General features: G+C 40.2%; 1 protein-coding gene across 2 annotated transcripts in view; it reads right to left on the reverse strand.

Annotated features, from left to right (window-relative positions):
• Hgf (hepatocyte growth factor) overlaps positions 1 to 16,930 on the reverse strand; it is a 65,430-nt gene extending 48,500 nt beyond the window's left edge. For both annotated transcript variants that reach the window (XM_057758508.1, XM_057758507.1), the window contains exons 1-4: positions 16,654 to 16,930; positions 9,776 to 9,941; positions 5,402 to 5,514; positions 3,672 to 3,786 (exon numbers count right to left, since the gene is read on the reverse strand). In XM_057758508.1, coding sequence (XP_057614491.1) covers positions 3,672 to 3,786; positions 5,402 to 5,514; positions 9,776 to 9,941; positions 16,654 to 16,741 — 482 coding nt within the window. In that variant the 5' untranslated portion in view covers positions 16,742 to 16,930. The remainder of the gene's footprint in view (positions 1 to 3,671; positions 3,787 to 5,401; positions 5,515 to 9,775; positions 9,942 to 16,653) is intronic.
• Positions 16,931 to 17,394: the final 464 nt, after the last annotated feature.

Below are 17,394 nucleotides of genomic sequence, written 5' to 3' on the forward strand. Positions count from 1 at the left end.
AAAGGCAGTGGTAATATTAGTTATGAGCCATCACTGTATCATACATACTTATCCCCTGGTTGGTGTGGGAATGATGCTCCCCAGACAGTTATTTTGTTAGTTACAGGTTTGTCAAGGGAACAATATTTTACTGAAGACACTAGTGATTTCACAGAACTGGATGAGAGAACTGAGAGAAGGGTATTCCATGATCAGGATACACTGTGTAAAAAAAAAAAATATCTGTTTTCAATTGAAGGGAAAAGGTTTCAAATCATAAAATAAAATTGCCCAGTATAACCAAAGAAGGAAGAGACTAGTGATTTTAGAATGTGTTCTTTTAAAAGTAGAAAGTAACTGGAAAATGGGTGGAGGGAAAGAAAGAAGGGGACGGGGTGAGGAACATGGCCAGAAGAAGAAAAATATTCTCACTGGAGTTACAGTCAGAAAACGAAGAGAAAAGATGTTCTTGTTTTTATAATTATGAGTCAATTGGCATCAAATTCCTCTTTGGGTCATAGAGGTTAAAGAGCTTCTCATTTCTTTATTTGGTGATTTTGACCTTCCCCCAAGCTAGCTGGCTCTCTTCTGTGTCACAGGTGTTGAGGCTGATCATCCTCAACATCCCACACTTGGTCAGGGTAGGAAGCCTCTCGCGCTCTTTCACTGACAGGTGTTCATTAGAAGAATGTTTATGAGAACTCCTTACACTAAAGGCCTGTGCCAGCCTGCGGGGTCTGTACCGAGCTGTTACTCACACAGATACTATTTTTATCTCTGTCCTTGCTGTTAGCAAAGTTTAAGAGAGATAAGTGAAGAAATATTTAAAACTGGGTTATGTCCAAATATACTCTAAACCATAAACTAGGTCTTCTGGGTGCTAGCCTCCCTCTTTTTTTTCTTTTTAATATAAACTGTGTTCATCGAAAACTTGATCTATTCTATCATCTGCTTCATTAATGAATGCTAGGAAGCCAGTGATGGATAGATGTAGATATCAGGTCACCTGATTCTCTGTGAGGCTTTTGTACTAATTTCAACATCTATCATCATCTTTCCATTAAGCCATTTGTAAAATATTTCAGTTTAGAAAGTCAACAATAAATCACTCTGCTAGACAAAAACATATTTCTTTTTTAAGTTAAACTTTAGTTACTACCTCATTTTAAAGTGTTAAGCTATCATGAAGCACCCCCCAAAAAAACTGCTAACTGATGAAAATTAAGTATTGTTTTCCTTAAACAAAAGGGGATTTGGATACTATATAAGATGCCTATGTTTCTCGGCACAATATCTACTTGGATAAGAAAGCCAGTTCCCAGGGAGATTCATTTCACATTTACTCCTCAAGCAGAGAATGTCAATCATAGAGAATTCGGGTTAAAATAAAACCTCGACTGAGTCTAGAACTCTCCTGGTCTAAGGTTGGATTGATTTTGATCGGATATCTTTGCTAGTGAAGAGTTAGGTCTAACTATCAACCAATGAGTTTTCTTCAGTATGCACACCTATAATAAGGGAGAACAAAATTCATTGTATTGTTTCTGATCTAGAGGCAATATCATGTTTTAGAGGCATTCTTTTAAAACTGTTGTAAATTACTTGGGAAAATTGTTGTTTCCTATTATTGAAATACTACTATAGACTCGATCAACTTGGACAGTCACTAGCTAGGGTTCGTCAGGCAAAGTCCCAAGGTTTCATTACAGCATTAGACAACCTAATTTTTATATTATACTTCAGTTGGTTAACTCATATATGTTTGCTAAAACAAAATCAATCTTGTAAGCATATGCTTTTTAAAAGTAGAAAGGAACTGGAGGGTGGTGGAAGGGAGGAGGGAGGGGAGGGGGATAAAAACATGGGGGAACCATATGGGTCAGTTTGGGGGAGGGATGGAGAGGGAGAGCAATGGAAGAGATATCTTGGTAGAGGGAGCCCTTATGGGGTTAGGGAGAAACCTGGGGCTAGGGAAACACCCAGGAATCCACAAGGATGACTTCTAGTAATAGGGGAGAAGGTACCTGAACTGGCCTTCCCCTGTAATCAGACTGGTGACTACCCTAACTGTCGTCATAGAACCTTCATCCAATATGATGCTCATCAGATGGAAGCAGACCTGGAGATCCATAGCCTAGCACTGGGTTGAGCTCCTGGAGTCCAGGTGAAGACAGGGAGGAATAATTATATGACCAAGGTGGGGTCAAGATCATGATGGGGTAACCCATAGAGACAGCTGACCTGAGCTAGTGGGAGCTCATGGACTCTCGGCTGACAGCGGGGGAGTCTGCCTGGGACCAAACTATGCACTTTGAATGTGGGTGGCAGTTCTGTGGCTTGGTCTTTTTGGGGGGCCTCTGGCAGTGGGACCAGGTTTTATCTCTGGTGCGTGAACTGGCTTTTTGGAGTCCACTCCCTAAGGTGGTATACCACGGTGGGCCTTGATACAGAGGAGAGGGGCTTGGTCCTGCCTCTACTTGAAATCCCAGGTTTTGTTACCTCCCCATGGGAGGCCTTATCCTCTCTGAGGAGGATGAGAGGTGGAGGGAGAGGTAGGGAGGAGGAGAAGAGAGGGAACTGTGGTTGTTATGTAAAATGCATAAAAAATTTTGATGTAGTAAAGATTGAAATGTGTGTTCATCAAGGGAAAGGAATCACATTTTGCTATTACAGACAAGTCAGAAAACACATACTACAGGGAGAATCACCATCTCATGCTGGAGGGTTGCTGCATATTCTGGGTTCCCTGTGAAACCGCCGTGAAAACACTGGACTGTTTGGGATACATTTGCACTACGTAACTAAGAACATAAAGTCATGTGCTGTGTTATTTGTCTAAGGAATAAATGAAAAAATCAGGTTAACTGTCTACCGGGTTAACTGTATAACTGTATTAAGCCTTGGCTGAAGTTTCTAACCAGATAGAACTGTTTCAAACTATTTGAGTTATTATTGAGACTATTTGTGAAATAGGTCTGGACATTTGATTCTCAGGTGCACGTAAAATGTTGATGTTTTTCCTCCATGATGATCAAAATTTCATAAGCCTATGAATATTATCTTCAAATGCTTTTCTTCTGCTACAGTGAATAAAGTTTTCTTCAGTGTAGATGTGTAATGTGGAAGAAAAATGTTCCTCACGACTTTAGCAACAGGTGACATAGGGACCAGCAAGCGAGTTAATCTGCGGCAAGAGAGCTTTGACTAATGGGCTCCAGTGTCGTGTGCCCTTCAGAACAAATCGAGGATCGCTATCCCCACCCCTACTCTGAAGGATCTAGTTCAGTCGATCTGTTTGTAACTTTGGTAGTGGGACATTCCAAGGTTTGCAGTGAGTCATTTTAACATGCAGCCAAAGCCGAGATCTTCCAAGGTTTAAACACACCTTTTGTGAGGTCTAAATCATTAATTCCCATGAATTCAAAGTATCCTCTCAAAGGCAAAAAGCAGAGAGAATCATTTTCAATAACAAATTGAGACACTGCGGTTAAAAAAAATGCTAGGCCATATTTAAATAATAAATTTGTGAATCTTTCGATGGCTCAATAATAATCTGTGTAAGTTTTGGCCTTGTGCAGGTCAGCAAACTGACTGAGCGATGGTGGCAGGCTCTGCTATCCTGAGGACTAACAAGTAACTGTTCACATGCAGACAGGCAGGCTTGCTTCCTCTTTTCCCCATGCTGTTCTTACCTGTGCTCGTGGGGGATCATGGAACTCCAAGGCTGACACTTGATGCCACTCTTGGTGATGGATACTGTCCCCTTGTAGCTGCTTCCTTTGCCAATGATGCAGTTTCTAATATAGTCTATTGATTAACAGAGAGGAGAAAAAAGGTTAGAACTCTGTGAATCATGTGCTGTCCTCGCTGGAGAGGAAAAATAAGAATCCACTTATGCACGTGAGTCATTGACTGATGCAAACCGTTTCCAACGATACTGAAAAGTCTTGCGTAAAGCTGGTACTCGTGTTTTAAAAGTAGGACATTTCAGAGGAAAGCAAAGCAAACAAGTCACGCAGTCATATGTTTGAATCTTGAGTGTATAATAGAAGCTAACCACAGAGATTATTCTTCGTCCTTTAATTGAATGAGTTTACAAACTCCGCTGGGTATACCACTGTGACTTGATGAATAAATACACCTAAGAAAATATTAAAAACAAAACTTAGGTGACTTCCAGAATCTATTTTAAATTCTGAAATAAAATATAAGACAGTGAAACTGATTTGTCTTTCCGACCTCAGCAAAGTCCTGTGGGTTTGTTTAGTTTCGCGGTTGTTATTACCTCTGTGTGTGTGTATTTATGTGGTGGCGTGAAATAACTATGCTGGGTCAATTATCGTTCTGCATGTTTAAATAGCATCAGCTTCTAGCACAGGGAACTGAATTCTAAACAGGAGCATGTGAGCTGTAGACAAGAGGATTGGCAGCTAGTCAGCTGGAGGAAGACTGAATAGAGGGACTCCTGTCTGATCACAAATTAGACTTCAGATATGTAAAATTATTGGGATATGTAAAAATTGTTCTGTTTCCTACTATTAGTTTTTACTTAAAGATCCAGTAAATTGACATAGAGGTGTCTATATTTGACATCAATATTCTAATTCAAGAGGCTATAATAGGTTCTTACAAAAAATTAATAAAATAAGGATCATTTTCACAAGTTCAATTAATAATTTTTATGTCACATAATGAAATATTTAACCTGTTAAAAGCATATTTAATATTCTATAGTTATCTCATTGGTATATTTTTGCTTTTAAACAGTGTAAATATTTACATATTATATCATATATAATATAATTTCACATAATAGACAAAATAACAATTTCAGTTGTTCAATTAAATAATTTTAAAGCATGCATACATGAACTCAATCTATTTGCCCCAAATCTTTGTGCCAACCACCATTATGATGAGCCACACAAAGTTGTTATAATTGAAAATACTACCTTAATCTTAAAATTTGTCACAATATAAGGTATGGTGATCTCATAACCCAAATGACACATCAGAAAATGAATGTAGAAAAGATAAGCTAAGGAGGAAGAGGGATAATTAAGGGAAATCTGGGAAGCACAGCCTTCCATCTAACGGGTGTTCCAACAATCATAGTCAAGGCACCAGATTCTTCTGCCTTAATCAGAACCTGACCAGGACCAGGGAAGACCTAGTGGCGAGAAAATGCAAGTGTAGAGATTACCCTTCATTTCGTCATGTAGTGCTTAGAAAGAAGGTCATTACCTTTGTTTTCTTCTTCTTTTTTTTTTTTTCTTTCGAGACAGGGTTTCTCTGTAGCTTTGGAGCCTGTCCTGGCACTAGCTCTTGTAGACCAGGCTGGTCTCGAACTCACAGAGATCCGCCTGCCTCTGCCTCCCGAGTGCTGGGATTAAAGGCATGCGCCACTACCGCCCGGCCTTACCTTTGTTTTCATAGAGGTCAAACTCATGGCCAAATCCCTTCTTCACTCCACTTGACATACTATTGAAAGGGAACCAGTGGCATCGTTTTCTTGTCTTATCAAAAACAAAGGCCCTGAAAAAGACATCTGAGTGAAAAGAAAGAATAGCACAATTCAACAGTTTTGGTTTTTGTTCTTAATGGGCACATGGTTTACCAAGGAGGACATACAGAATGGGTCATTATTGCATATTAAAATACAGTGGTGTGTGCATGTGTGTGTTCCTGATTTTGATGGAACAATCAGGAAAGACAAAATAAAGATTTTGTAGGTATCGATTAGAAAACCAGATCAATACTTTGTGGGAAGTTTTGACATTAATCACAATGACTAGTAGAAAAACTGAAGAAAACTGAAAGTTCCAACATTACATACATACCTAGATGATTTCTGAAAACTTTTAATAGTTTTGTAAGTGTCCATTAGTTAGAAGGTTTTAGTTATATGCAAGTGATTGCATTTGTGATATAAATAACTATACAATTATTTTCTTAAAATAACACATCCCCTGGGCCTGATAATGTAGCCCTTGTCCAGCTACAGGGATGCTGAGACTGGAGAAATATATTGAAAGCCTATATAGACTACAGAGTAAGTTCAAGGCAGACATGAACAGTTTTACAAGACCCTGGCTCAAAACAAAACAAAATATATAAAATAGCTAGGAATATAGCTCAGTGGAATTCATGTCCTAGCATGGATAGAGATTTAGATTTCCCCCTCAGTCTTGCAATAAAGAAGCTAGAATGATTAGCTGCATCAGGCTGAGTCCCCAGGCTCCCGGAACAGATAGCTTTGTGCCGCTCTTACACTCGGTCAAGGAAGTTTCTTATCAAAGTAGACAGTGCTTAATGCACAGACTTTTTAAGCGCCGAAGTTCTGAAAACAGTAACTGTAGGAACCTGGCCCCCTCACAGCTCAAAGAACATTCTAGAGAAGGGGGAAGAAAGAATGTAAGAGCTGAGAGATGGGGAGGTGTACTGTGAAATAATGCCACCCCTGGACACAACCTGGCCGTTCCACATAGCAATTCACAGCAGCTCTTGCTGCCCACACAAGACCAGTTGAAAATTCCAGCATGGAGTGATGACTGGCTCCTGAGGAGCTATGGCCAGCTGATGGCTGCTAAGCGAGAAAGAGTCACTTTTCTTTCAGGGGGATGGCCACTAGTAGATTGCCTATGCTTCACTGGACGATCCAAAGTCATGCACAGATAAGTACCACGAATTGAACTCAGTGGACACTTTTTTAAATTGATTTTTATGGGGCTCTACATTTTTCTCTGCTCCCCTTCCCTACAACCCTTTCCCAAGGTCCCCATGTTCCCAATTTACTCAGAAGATCTTGTCTTTTTCTCCTTCCCATGTAGATTAGATCCATGTGTGTCTCTCTTAGAGTCTTTATTCAAGTCTAGGTTCTCTGGGATTGTGATTTATAGGCTGGTTTTCTTTGCTTTATGTTTAAAAGCCACTTATAAGTGAGTACATATGATAATTGTCTTTCTGGGTCAGGGTGACCTCACTCAAAATGATGTTTTCTAGCTCCATCCATTTGCCTGCAAATTTTAAGATGTCATTATTTTTTTTTCTGCTGTGTAGTACTCCATTGTGTAAATGCATCACATTTTCCTTATCCATTCTTTGGTCAAGGTTGTTTCCAAATTTTGGCTATGACAAACAGTGCTGCTATGAACATAGTTGAACACATGTCCTTATGGCACAATTGAGCATCCTTTGGATATATACCCAAAAGTGGTATTGCTGAGTCTTGAGGAAGGTTGTTTCCTAATTTTCTGAGAAATAACCATACTGATATCTAAAGGGGCTACACCAGTTTGCAGTCCCACCAGCAATGCAGGAGCATTCCCTTTACCCCATATCCTCTCCAGCATAAGCTGTCATCAGTGTTTTTGATCTTGGCCATTCTTACAGGTGTAAGATGGAATCTCAGAGTTGTTTTGATTTGCATTTCTCTGATGACTAAGGATGTTGAGCATTTCCTTAAGTGTCTTTTAGTGGGCACCTTTTTTTTTTTTTTTAAAGGACATGAATTTTAGAGCAAGATGTATTAGGGGGCCTGAGAAGAGTTGGAAACACTGGGGACTGGACATAACTGAGATATATTCTAACCATACAAGAAATTCTTGAGGAAAAAAAACTGTATTAGGCAAATCACCACCCCCAAATAGTGTCTGAAAAAAAGAAGAATCTGAGTGAAATGTTTGGATACTGTCATATAATATCCTTGTTTAGGGAGCCATAAAAGGTGAAATTTACTAAATAGAATGGACGTCTAACTATAAGGTGCTAGGTTTCTAAGTCAATACTCCCAAAATAGGTTTATCATATACATTTTGTTTCAAAATTATTAACATTACACAAGACGATTTAATTCATATTCTCATGTCCCCCTTATTCCTGCAGCTAATATACTGCTTACTAAAAGTATTAATGAAAACAAATTGATAAATACCACAAAATACTTTAGATTTTTTAAGGTAATTTCAGTCAGAAAAGTAGTTTTGATTTCCAGTGTATAGAACCTTTCCTTCTTCCGATCATAACAGCATAGGCTCTTTATGGTATTCCTTTATGTGAAGTGTGTAGGACCATCACATTCCCGGCGTTGAATTTTTCTCTAAATTTACCCTATCCTTATTTTTAAGCTCTGCATTAAATATTCACAATGAAATGTGCTTCTTCTATTGCTTTTCCCCTACATTGCAACTCGAGAAGACCCAGTGCCAGCCCAGTTGCCAATAGAACATCTCCATAGATTCATGCAGCTTGAACACTGATTGAGAGTAATCTTCCCTGCTTCATTTTCCCCAATCTCGAGGCTTATACACAAAAGTCAGACTGAAACCCAGTTATCCTAGGGACAAGTTTACAAATCCAGTTCCCACTGTGGTTGCCAGGAAATGTCTTCCTGGGAGTGGCAGCTGGCTTTGAAAACACAGAAGAGATAGTCTTTCCTCTGTCCAAGTCTGCTGAAGACCTTTGTGACCATGCCCTGCCCTATGAGCCCATAATCCTAATTTCTCTGAGACAGTGAACACTAAATGGAAACAGCTCACATGAAACCACTGAATTCTGTATTCTCATAAAAGGCCACTGTCAAAACGCAGAATATGTAAGAATTGAACATTCATAGAATGTCTTCAAAAATATCATATTTAATACCATCTATAAAATGCATTCCAAGCAAACACACCAACACTGAGCTACATCCCAGCCATATCATCTTTTGTTAATGATTTATTTATTATCAGATTAGATGGATGTGCTCAAGGGAATTAATGTGTACCACATGTGTGCAGATGTCTCTGGAGGCCAGTACAGGACAGCAGATACCCTGGAACTGGTACAGGTGTCGGGTGGGGGAGGGGGGTAAGGAAGTCCCTTATATGGGTTCTAGGAACCAACCAGGTCCTCTGCAAAAGCAGCAAGTATGCTTAACCACCAAACCATCTATTCAGCACCCAGTGTTTTTTAAGGGACACTAGAAAATAAACCAACAACACACATTTTTAAGTATGGTGCATTTGTATGTGTGTGTGTGTGTTTGTGTGCCTTTGTAACCCAGGCTAGTATTAAACTTGAAATGACCAACTTCCTCATTTGGGGATTATAAGAGTGCACCACTACACCTTGCTCAGGAAAGCGATGTTCTTACTGCCATTTCGGATGAAATTTTCACCTTGTTATTTCAAGGTTGTAAGCTTTCGCCTTGGAGATCACTGGCAAGGCAATGGGAATTCTTAGTGAGAAGGGGGCTGTCAAAGATAAGACCCTCTTTACTTGAAGCCACTCGAGCCTCGGAATGGCTCCACCCCTCTCCGTCATAGCTTTATCATCACCTCCCCAACTTCTTTGAAGCAGTCCGTGCTGCTGACACCAGTCGCTCTAGGTTTATATGAGTCTATCAACACTTTTTATTGAAATCCCTACAGAGATGATAGAAGTTACAGGAAATTTTGGCTGTTACCCAGTTCCTACCCAGAAAATCCTTGCAGTGCTCCGCTACGGAAGAAAACAAGACACACAATAAAATAAAAAAGAGATAAAATTCAGTCCAGTTGAATTTTAGCTCCATGTTAATTGTTCAAACTCCATAGCCAATGCAACTGTTTACTTTGAATGGCAGTTTTCAGAGCCGCGCATGCTCATTCAGTTTCCATCGACTGAGAGCTCGGCCTGCTATTGTAATGAGTTAAAGCTAGACTCAGACTGACTCTAAAGGACCCATTGCATTGACTAGCAAAAAGGAAGAGAAAATATGATCATCATATACTTTATTTGAAAATTACTCAATAAAGAAAATGAAGAGGCTTACTTGCAAGTGAACGGAAGTCCCTTATTCCTGATACATCTGTTGGCGCACTCATCCGCTGAGTTCATTTTTTTGGTTTTAATCTTCAATAATGGGTCTTCCTTGGTGAGAGTAGTCTTTGCTGACTTTTTGAATTCGTGAAGAGTATTTCTTCTTTTCTTCTGTCCTTCTATTAATGCAAAAATTAAATAGTTCAACATGAAAGAAAGGTTTTTAATATTTATAGAGGGGGAAATGGCTTAAGAAACATCTTCAAAATAATGATCTTGTGGAACAACATAGCATACCTCTAGGGGTCGGACAGAGTTGGATGAGGATGTGTAAGAGAAAGAGAGAAGAAGATTATAATTATTTAAAAACAGATAGTTGCTATATAAATCCACTAATCTCCATCCTTTCAAATGAAGGATGCATTGAAAAATTAGGACAAAGTTCACCCCAAAGAATAAACAACTTTAAAGAATAATTATTTCAAAATTAGGACAAAGCTCACCCTAAAGAGATGACGTTCTCCAGACAACACAGAATGAAACATGGTTGCCAGAGGCACATGGATGCTTTGTAATTAAACTGTTCATTCTCCTCTCAGTGGTTCCTTATAGCAGCTACACTGCTAACTAGGTAAATCTATCCAAAGGCAAGTGAGAAACTTCTCACTAAAAACTTTGCACTGAACAAATTCTTCTGACTTGTTCTTTAAGTGCTTCATACAATACTATACGTATTTTAGCCCCTTTCTTCTTAGTTTTGTGCAAAAAGAATGTATTCTGTGTTCGGGACACTATTTCTCAATTTCATGAAATAATTTCTATTGAGAGCAATCCAAACACTGTAAATCAAATGTCTGTCAAGTTTTATCCTTTAATGTAGTGATACCAGTTTTCTCCATGAAGGGCCAAGACCTCTAGATAGCATGAAACTTACTATAAACTTGAAAAACTGAACCAACAATTCATAAAGATCTTAAACTTATGTATAACTTGAAAGTAATAAGAACTTATTCCTTCATTCTTTTTTGTTTGTTTGTTTGCTTGCTTTTCAAGACAGGGTTTCTCTGTGTAGCTTTGGTGCCTGTCCTGGAACTCCCTTTGTAGTCCAGGCTGGCCTTGAACTCACAGAGATCCACCTGCCTCAGCCTCCACAGTTCTGGGATTAAAGGCATGTGCCACTACCGCCAGGCTTATTGCTTCATTCTTAATTTCCCAAAAGTACCCCATAATAATACTGTTCAAACTAATTTGCACCAATCATCTATTAGACCACAGCGATTGCAAAACAAGTGTGGGATCATGCACATGTGCACATCCACTTATTTAATAGCCCTTAAGACAATGGCAGTTTAATACATTCATTTTTAGCTGGAGGTAAGTAAAGTCATAGGGAGAAATGAATTGAGCGCTTCGAAGACCTCAGACTGGAAAAGCAGAGGCCCAGCGTCAAAGCTAGCTCCCGGAACCATTCACACGACCATCTTTTATCTAAGAATTGCTAAGAATGTATGGGGACATGGGATTTGTAAACATTTCCTGAAGATTTGGTTCAGAGCTATCAGTTGAAGAGAAGCTTGGATGCTGCCACAGGAAATGAATTCCTTCTCCTTAAATGTTGGGAAGTATGTCAGGAAAGGAGGGTGAAGCTTTCTGTTCGGGAAAGATGGGGAGATGGCTCCCGGAGTGCAGTGCCAAGCATGGCATCATCCGGTTTGCCAGCAACAACTGGCACCGGTCGGTTGGCTAAGGATGCAGATGCTGCTTCTTAATGTGTATCCTAACCTGAGGTCAACAATAAATGAGAGAAAACATACACTTCTCCAAGGTCTGAGTTCTTTGCAAAACTCCAGAACACAGACTCCAACAGACTGGTACTAACCCCTGCAGTGATGCTGTCCCTTGGGCTATAAGCTTTAACTACTATGATGTCAGAGATTTTGTTTAAACAAAACCTTGATACATAAAGTCAATCAAATAATCTATCAGTATGTTATTTCATAAAATTGGGGTCAAAATTCCTTGCATAACATTGACAGGCAGCTAAAGCTGGAATTTTTACTGACTTGCCAATTGACTTTGTGTAATTACATGAAGTTTTAAGATACTGATTATTCAGTCTATAAATAAAAAGGCTTAATTAATCAATAGAGCTGTTTGATCTATATTCATTAAGTAAATATTATGAATACAATTAGGAATTGCAATGAAATGGATTTTTTAGAGTTCTGGTATTATTTTTGAAATTTTAAAACTTAATTTCTGACACAACTGTTATTCTTACAAGAAAGAAAATCATGATACTGGCAGACTGACATTCCTATCATTGACTCTTGTTAATGAGAGATAATTTTTCCATCATGAGTTTCTCTTTCTGTGGCCTTATTTCACTACTTCTTTGGTGTTCCTAAATATTTCATACCATAAAGATAATTTAATTCCTTATAAGTGTAAGCATTTCCTGTAAGTGCTAGGAGCTTACATCGAGCAAAATTTGTTTTAAAAATAGCTTTTGTCAAAATTAACCATATATATACACACATATATACATATATACTATACCTATATAGTATAGTATATATGTATATATGTGAATTTTGCCAACTAAGAATATAGCATCTGTCTTATGTACAGTGTGCTTTTGTATGTGTCTAAGCATATTAAAAACACAAAAGTAATTTCAAAATAGTTTTGATAAGCATTAAGTTCCTAAGGCATTTATTATTTATTATTTTAGTAATTATCAATCCGAACAGAGCCGCTGGCCAATGCTATAAAAGAGAGAAGACTGATCTGTGGAAAGGAGGCCCTGATTAACTTTACAGACCCTCAGTTGTCCTACTGAAATGTGTCAGTGCATGAATTTGCCTCATAAAATCAGCTACTCTCGCTTGCTGGTAGAGGATGCCTGACTACAGATCAAAAAGCGTCCTGAAAAATAAGCAAATCCATAATCTCGCTTTACTGTGTAGTGTAGCAGCCCCAGAGCTTCAGTGCTAATAAGAACCGATCAGAACCAGATACCAGGAGTCCCTTGAAACTGGAATATCCGAACTTCCCCTCAGAACTCAGTCTCTAGACTAGATCACTCACTAATTATTCCAGAATATGAAGTTCAAAGTGTGTATACATCATTAACTTCTTGCATCTATAAAATTAATTACTTCTTCAATAAGAGAAAGAAGGCAAAACAGAAGTCACTCAAAATCAGCATCTGAAAATGGAATTCCTTTGCTGAAAATAGATTTCACTGTCTCTTCCACGTGTAGCAATTGATGCTTGTTTTACTGATAACAATTAAAGAGCCAAGCTTAACCTGGGGAGGGTGGGGGCTCAAAATACGTTTGGAACAGATTTTTTTGCCTACTATTTTTTGATCGTGTCTGTTAAAGTTCATAAAGAAAATACTGAAGTGAAATCAAAGGGTAAGAGAGCCCTGCAAATATGTCTGCTTTCCTGTATTTTCAATTCTGCTCCTTTCTCTTTTCCCAGCTTAGGGAAATATTCTTGAAGGTACATTTCCTGCACAACCTTATGTCCCTGTTTTAGAACCGAGATCACCAGGATCCTGGTGGAAACCTACACACAGAAAGCAGCATCAAGCATATGAAGGTAGGCACAGAAAGATGCATGTCTCCCACAGCCCATGGGCCCAACGCTCATTTCTCTCAGTACCTCATATATCTCCTTCTGTGTGGAAGAACCGTGGACTTCAAAGGCAAGCCAGGCCAAGGAAGGATTTGTAGGGTGTGGAAAGAGCAGGAGCCTGGCTCCCCGTAACTGAAGAAAAGTACCCACATGATTAGTGATTAACAGTTTGAACTGGCAAGACATTAAGATGAAAGTGTACAAAGAATTGATGGGGGGCAATGGCTGAGCCTAGAGAATTTTAACTCCTGAAGACAGGGATCACAAAAGGAAGTCACATTTTCCACTGTTACTGTCTAGGACTCATACTACACTCTTTGGCAGCAATGCACTCCCCCTTTTTGGAGGAGCTAATCTCATGGCAAATGAAGACAGTGAGAATCAAGAGCTTAGACTGGGTATTGGTGGCGGAGAAGCAACGTGATAACCTCTCTCCTGAAGACTTGCTGGATAGAGTGCTCAGGGTAAGCATGGGTGTCTCCCCTTCTTTCTACTTCCTTTCTGGGATTCCTCATCGTAGATGTCCTGCCCTGATCCTCTTCGCCTCTGCCCCCCTCTGGCTGCAACTCCTTCTACACAGCAAGTAAAGTAACCACACTGAAGTGCAGCTATTTGTGTCCTGCGCATGCAAAATTTTCACTTGCTCCCTCCGGTGTTCACTACTGAGACCCCTTGGTTTTGCATGACATACAAGGCTGTCATTCCGTCCCACCTTCCCTTTCCAACCACAGGCTATACTCCCACTAGGAACACAGTATACCAGCCCTCAGAAGTGATCTTCCCTTGCTTTCTATAGGTCTTTCTGAAGCATCTCTTACACTCTCTTACCTCTGGGATTCAGGCAATTCCTGAAACAATCCTACCAGGGTACCCATCATGCTATAGCTCATCTTCTCCTATTTGACTTAGGTATGACAAGCATCTTTCACCAAGCCTAAAGACTAAACTAAGGAACTCTCTGCTATATTGTAACATTTTCTAATGCAAAAAAAAAATGTTTTGTTTTCCTTTTTGCTAATGTTGGTTCCTTTTTATTACTTAGCCAAATGATTTTTCAAAAGTATGCTTGAACTGATTGCAGTGTTGGGCTTTAGTATAAGAGAAAAATTACATTTTCCATTCACTTAGAATTCAGAAATATTTAGGTCAGTCCCATAGTTAACAAAGATAACTTTTAAGATGTTCAAACCCCACTTTTTACATGTCAGCTAGATTGAAGAATGCAGGTGTTAGGCCTAAGTGAGCTTTAGTTTCATTTCTTAGCACTAGAGCTCAACAAACACAATTCCTCTCCCATCTGAACACATTTGCCTTCCCTAAGACCTTGAACAACAGGTGCCCATTTAATGTTTAGTTTCTTAAATGGAGTAGTCCACATATGCTTACAGTATTCAGTGTGAGGGACTAGATAGTAATGCTATGTAGTAGATAAGCTCCTATCAAAACCGCTTGCACCATCCACACCAAATATTTCTCAAGAAACCTCTTTAAAAAGCGTCTCCATGACATCCTCTGTTCATGACTGCCTCTCAGCATGTTAGAGGACTCGCTTGCTGTCGGAGGAATAGTCACTCAAGTAACAATGACACAGTAAATATTCAACGTCACATGGAAAGTCATAGAGCAAACTCATCACATGTTCGAAAAAAAAGCTACCTGTTTCCATTTTGAAAGTCACTTCAAACAAGGAGACTGTGGAAACAAAGCTGAAAACACAACAAAGATGGGCCCTCTTTTGATGACAATTTTAGTATCACCCACTTCAGGAATTATTCATAGCATATATCTGGAATTCCCAACAGCCCCCTCCTGGCCTGCCAGCACTCTCTCAGACTGCTCTCTGTATACTCAGGAAACAAAGTCATCTCAACATTAGCCAAAGTGAAATATAATTACAAATGTCTATCTCCTGCCAAAAGCATGTAATGCTCTCCAAAAAAATAAATAGACATTGTCTTTGGTCGATCTACTGTTTGAGTTTTCTAAACTGAGGTCTTGCATTAGCTGAACTGAGTTCAGGTAACCACACTTCAGGGCAATAACATTTCAGCCTTTGAAAAGTGAAACCAACAAACTGGACCAAGGTCAAAATTAATTCTAACACCCCCTAACCTAACAATGTCTTAAAGGTCTAACTTAGTATGACACATTTCTAAGTTCTCCACCACTTCTTCAGGAATATTTGCCTACACCCATTCAGAGGACACTTTCCAACGTGTCTTCTTTGAAAAGGAGTCCCTTTCCAAGGCAGAAAAACACAGGTGGGTTCAATATTTTCATTAGCACTAGCTACTTCTTGTATTACATGAGATACTAGATCAGAGGTGCGATAAATGTCATAGTTAACTTATCTTAAATTATGAGGCCATTTCCTTGTTCTCTTGTTTTTAAAAGGTCACCTAGCTGCTGTCTAGGCCCTCACTACAGTCTTTATTTTGCTGCGCCTACCCTAACGTTCACCAGCTTCTCCTGCTGGCACCCCAGTCCAATGGCACAATAGATCCAGATGTGTCCTCCACTCTAGACCCCCAGATACTCAGGCAATCTGAACGAGACCAAGGGTCTCCTCCCCAACCTACAAGCCAAGCGAAGACAGAGGGACAATTCTGCTGCATCCATAAAAGCCACAGATGTGGTTCCTCCCCGCGCTGCAGCATCCAGGGCTATCATCCATAACCGAGAGAAGAGGAGCTTGGAAGGAAAAGCTTTCTGTTTCATTTTTATAACATGCTTGTACTCAGAGCTTAATCTGCCTCCTCCAAGGGGAGACCTGCGCAATGTCATAATTTGGAGCTGGAGGTTGACTGGATGGACGCTTATAGGAAATTTTCCTTTTGGGAAATCGTGGGTCTCTGGTTAGATGAACTATCACTCTCCCCTCTTCAAGCCAAAGTCTGTCTTCGTGGTTTTTTTTTCAAAAAAAAAAAAAAAAAAAAACTTGGCCAAACCAGCAAAGTTCCAGCCAGGGTTAGCACTTCATTCCTATCCCATAATTCCTGACAGCTTGCCTAAATGAGTTGGGGCTCCATGGAGGTGGGGGTATCGCTGAGGGATGCTAATTATCATTTTACATGTTTTTCAAACAGAAAGGAATGTCAAAAGAAAGCATAATGAGAGGTTAGGAAGCCCCGCACCACACATGGAGTTCAGAAAGGATGCTGGAAGCAGCATAGAGAGCTTCTTGGAAGGAAAGAGTCCGGTCTGCGGGAGAGTTCAAGCACCTCCGTGAAGCAGAAGTAAACTTACCTGCGTAGGGGATGGTGACAGGAAGCAGGAGGAGGTGCAGGAGGACATGCTGCAGCAACAGGACCGGCAGAAGTTTGGTCCCCCACATCACGCTTGCAGTTCGAGCAGGCTGATCCCTCTGCAGATGCCGATGCCGGGCTGAGAGAATCCTGTTGCGAGCCGGTCGGTTCTGAGCTGCTTTTATTGCGATGAGCTAAGTTTGTTGTGTGATTAACTGGAAAGATCCAGGTCTGAACTCCCTCTTACGGTAAGAAACTGTTTAACAACAGCCCTTTACTCTCTTCCAGCCCCTTCCTTTCCTCAACTCCCCCCCACAACACCCAACAGAACCCAGCTCCCCCTTCCACGCACTCCACCCCCCCCCCCGAAAGAAACTTACAAAGCAAAGGTCACCTGGCCCGAGGCCAGCTGCAATTTGGAAGCCCGAGCTCCAGATCCTTGTGGCTCCTATCCGAGCAGAGAAGGGAGGAGCAAGGCTCAGCCCAATCGCTAAGTCAAGGAACAGGCACAACAGCAGTTCGCCCCGTTTGAACAGGAAAATACATGTGTTTACATATCTATCTGGGAAAAGAGGAAGGGGAAGCTGCAGGAGAAGAAAGCTGAGCAGCCCTTCTGCCAAATGAGCCCGAGCGCCCAAGTCTGCGAACTTGCAGTGCCAGAGCGACCCATGGATGGAACACTGACCCCAGTTCCCTGGGTTTTAAAGACAGTGGCAGCAGAGGGAGGGAGCCAGAGGGTTGA

Source organism: Chionomys nivalis, chromosome 26 (assembly GCF_950005125.1).
Source record: "Chionomys nivalis chromosome 26, mChiNiv1.1, whole genome shotgun sequence".
In the NCBI taxonomy this organism is placed as follows: Eukaryota; Metazoa; Chordata; class Mammalia; order Rodentia; family Cricetidae; genus Chionomys; species Chionomys nivalis.